Raw genomic sequence first — 4,090 nt, forward strand, 5'->3', positions numbered from 1 at the left:
CCCCCACATGGACAGAGACACCAATACATTTTGATAGATATGTTCAGTTAAAATATTACTTATCTCTGCTGTCTGGAAGAAACAACAAGAATGTGGATATTTCAAATGGCCCCCCAAGTAATTGGCAAAACGCCACGATTTTATTGATAATATAAAAATATGCAAAAACATTGACATTTTTGTTTTTAGTTTAGTTCAATTGATACAATCTGGAACACAATTGATTGATAATTAAAATAAACATATGCTCTGAATGGATTCAGAGCTAAAATATTCCTTGACCAAACACTTTTTCTTCAGATCTCAAAGTGTTCCAGAACCACTACTCTGTGGTTTATCAATTTCTGATTGGGTTTTAGTATTGGCCTTAAAAGTCTTTTTATTTTGACACGCTATGCGTGTCAAAATAAAACACGCTATGCTTGTAATTATATATTCTTATCCAGAAAACTGATCAATCAATCAACTGCACACAAACAGTAGTATTGTATATGATTTATTGCTACTTTTAGGATACAAAAATAGGATGGGAAAAACTGCTTAAGGCAACACAATGACTAAGTGATTCACAACAGAACAAATAGAAGAAAACTCTATTAACAAGAAAAAACACAAGATAAGAGGAATAATCACCTTTGTGACCAAAGAGGTGGTGATCAAAGTTGTGAAATAAAGCAAAATAAACACAAATATCAATATACATTTTCTTTTTTTAAGATTTAGGTCTCAGTTACATTTAATGTTCTATCTATGATATATCTATGATATATTACGATTAATGTTGACATTTGAATATTATCCATATTGCCCTTATTAAAATTCATTTTAATAAAATAATAAAACGTATGTTCGAAATATCGTGTAAATGGCTCGAACTGTATAAAGAGAAACAGTTCAAGCTTGAAAACAAATGAGGCAGACTTACACACAAACAAGACCATAGTATTATAGGCTATGCTGTATCATTCTAAAACATGGTCAGTCATTGAACACTTTCCATCTTGTATTTACAGAAAGGGAAACAAAATCTCTGGTATAGTTTACATTCAATAAATGTCAAATACATTGTGCTGTACATTGAGAGAATGGCTCAATGGCAAAAAAATAAAAATCATATAGATGTATTATCACTTTTATCAACATTACAAAATAAATCTAAATTTCTATCAGAATAGGTCCACATGAAATATCATACATGTAGAGTTGGACTTCATCATGTTTTGAATTAAAACTTAATTTTTTCTGCAATCATATAAATGCATTTGGCACAAAGCATCCCAATTCAGTTACAAAAGTAGATTATTTTATTTTACTAATAAAACTACCTGCTATGACTCATCAATGCTCGTTTTATCAGCCGATGAAATATCTCTACAGTGTATTTTGATATACTTACAGTATACGCAAAAAAAGGTGTGACAAGAAATTACTGTATTTGAGAATGTCGGATAGTCTTGGAAATGTAAAACACATTACAAACAAGAAAGAATACTTGAGACTACTGAACTCTGAATATATTGATTGTTGTTAGGCTACCAAATGGACTCCAAATTCCATTGATATACTGTAAATGAACATATACATAGAAACAAGTTTTTTTATATACTCTGTACTTCTATAAACAGCCACAAATACAATCAAAGAAATACAAATAGAATAGAGAAGAATTTCATACAAGTAAGAACACATTCTAAAATGAGATATTTCGGATGCAGAACCATCAAGACAAAAACACAACCGCAGTTCAAAGGCTAAAATCCTTGAGATTTTACACCAAGTTTTGAATAATACACAGGCTAGTTCTGCATCAGTATCAAAGCATGGATCCCAATTCAAACATTTAGCCCATTTTAACTGTAGCATTACAGGCTCCTTGGGAAGGCAATTTGGCAAGTCACATGAATATGAAGCAACATACATTATACTAATATAAAATACATTATTCAAATGACTCAAATATTATAAAATAGAAAAAATCCACTTCATTTCCCCTTATTCGGTGCATATTAGCAGGCACAGTAATAATTCATTTGGAATATCATCAAGGCAGTGTGCATATCCCTTCATTTAAAAAACAAAAACGGAAAAAATGCACCTAAAATGAGATGATAAAGGTATAAGCTCAAGGTTTTTCTATTGGAAAACTGCATACAAAGTTGGCAATATATTACATGAAATAGCTGACATGTGCAAGAAGTAAGTAAGGCAGGTTTTTGGCCATAAGTGAGGATAATCTTTGGAACTTCGGTGATACTCCTTGACAACCAAGAATTTGGTTGGACACAATTCACAATTTTAGATACTAAACTAGATAGGTGTGCTTTTACAGTACAGTAACAGTACTCATCACTGGCTAAGGCTTGATGTGATTCGTTGTGAGCTTTTAGTTCTGCTATTTCTGGTGATTATCACCGACCTGCAACACATTTTATTATTTTAAAACAAACATTGCTTTGTTAAGACATAAATGCCAAAACCTAGGGCACGTCCTCCAACTGGTTGACCAAGAAAGCGTTAAAAATATGAAAGGGTGATTGTTGTTCAAATTGAGGCAGACATTATGGGTTAACTGCCTAAGAACACCTAGACAGAAATCATTCAAAGTGAACCAAATCACACTATAACTGTTACTGTTAATTTAACTCAGCAAATGGAAAGATAATGGGCTATGATCGGGCCATTTAATTCCATCTCTACAATCTCAGAGTTCAATTACATCAGGGTTTTAATGTTTATGATGGCAGGGAGTTTAATATTTTTATCTTCACTATCAAAGAGGGGGTGAAATACTGTGTGTGTGTGTGTGTGTGTGTGTGTGTGTGTGTGTGTATGTGTGTGTGTGTGTGTGTGTGTGTGTGTGTGTGTGTGTGTGTGTGTGTGTGTGTGTGTGTGTGTGTGTGTGTGTGTGCGTGTGTGCGTGTGTGCGTGCGTGCGTGCGTGCATGCGGTGGACAGAAACTTATAGTACATTTACTTGAGTACATTTCAAAGACAAAACATTGTACTTTTTTCACTCTTCACTCATTACATTTCCACGAGCAGAAAAAGTACATTATGAATTAACCACTTCAGCCCCATTTCAAATAAAGTGAAAATCCGAGTACGTAGATCATCTATTTTCACCAATATTTATATATTTTTGAAAATGTATGGAAAAATGTTTGTCATCTGTACTTTTGCACAAAAAAGGTACTCCACTACTTTAACTTAAGTACAAATTTCAGACAATTTTCAGAGCAACTTTCACTTGTAGCTGCATAACATTTTGACCAGGAGATACTTTGCCCACCACTGGTGTCACCACACTGTGGGTGTGATATAAGTTCCTGCTCAGGTTCTTCCTCTATGTCTGCCCTCTGGCCTGCACACCGGTCAGATCCTTCCTTATGATCTCATTCACTGTAGGAGAGAGAGAGAGAGAGAGAGAGGGGGGGGGGGGGTGGGGGGAGAAAGATAAATCAGTATTTTTGAGCAAAACTCTCAGGCCTGCTCTCCGCCCACATTTTTGACTGCCTAAAGCAAATGTAAAGTACTGTCTGCTCCTGCATTATTTCCATTGGGACCCAAATACAGTACAAACAGAAACACAGAATGAGGCAGAGACGGCATTACAGCACCATGGACACTCGGACAGTGACACAGTGGGCTGAGCTAACTGCTCATTATTAATACATTGATGTATATTATATACCTGTTGGTAACAACCTTTCAAAATTACATTCTCCTCTTCCAGTTTGTTTCCATTTGTGTCAATGACAAACAACTGCGAAATGCATTCAAATGTCAAGCCTGCGTTAAAAACGCCTGCGTTAAAAAAAGCTACTATACTAAACTACTGCTCTCACAAGATTTGCATTGGGCCCTGTCTGTGGGATGCCAATCTCTACACTGGTGTGCTGTGAGAGAAGTCCATGGTTGTCTTTGGATTTCATGACCACATGACATGACCATGATCATTACAGTAATTATTGCAGGATACGACTATAGGCTACAATTTATTTACTATATCAGTAGTTTGTGCGCTCTCATTTCCCAATACAGAGGTAAATTCTATATAGCCTTGAGGAGGAAAAACAGCACGCTCTTTTCCG

At 35.1% G+C, this 4,090-nt stretch overlaps 1 protein-coding gene across 3 annotated transcripts in view; it reads right to left on the reverse strand.

The window, feature by feature from the left end:
* Nucleotides 1-2,426: 2,426 nt before the first annotated feature.
* nfatc2a (nuclear factor of activated T cells 2a) overlaps nt 2,427-4,090 on the reverse strand; it is a 27,295-nt gene continuing 25,631 nt past the window's right edge. For all 3 annotated transcript variants that reach the window (XM_083769095.1, XM_083769094.1, XM_083769093.1), the window contains exon 10: nt 2,427-3,398. In XM_083769095.1, coding sequence (XP_083625221.1) covers nt 3,343-3,398 — 56 coding nt within the window. In that variant the 3' untranslated portion in view covers nt 2,427-3,342. The remainder of the gene's footprint in view (nt 3,399-4,090) is intronic.

The sequence above is a fragment of the Protomyctophum parallelum genome (assembly GCF_964188405.1).
Source record: "Protomyctophum parallelum genome assembly, chromosome: 7".
Classification (NCBI taxonomy): domain Eukaryota; kingdom Metazoa; phylum Chordata; class Actinopteri; order Myctophiformes; family Myctophidae; genus Protomyctophum; species Protomyctophum parallelum.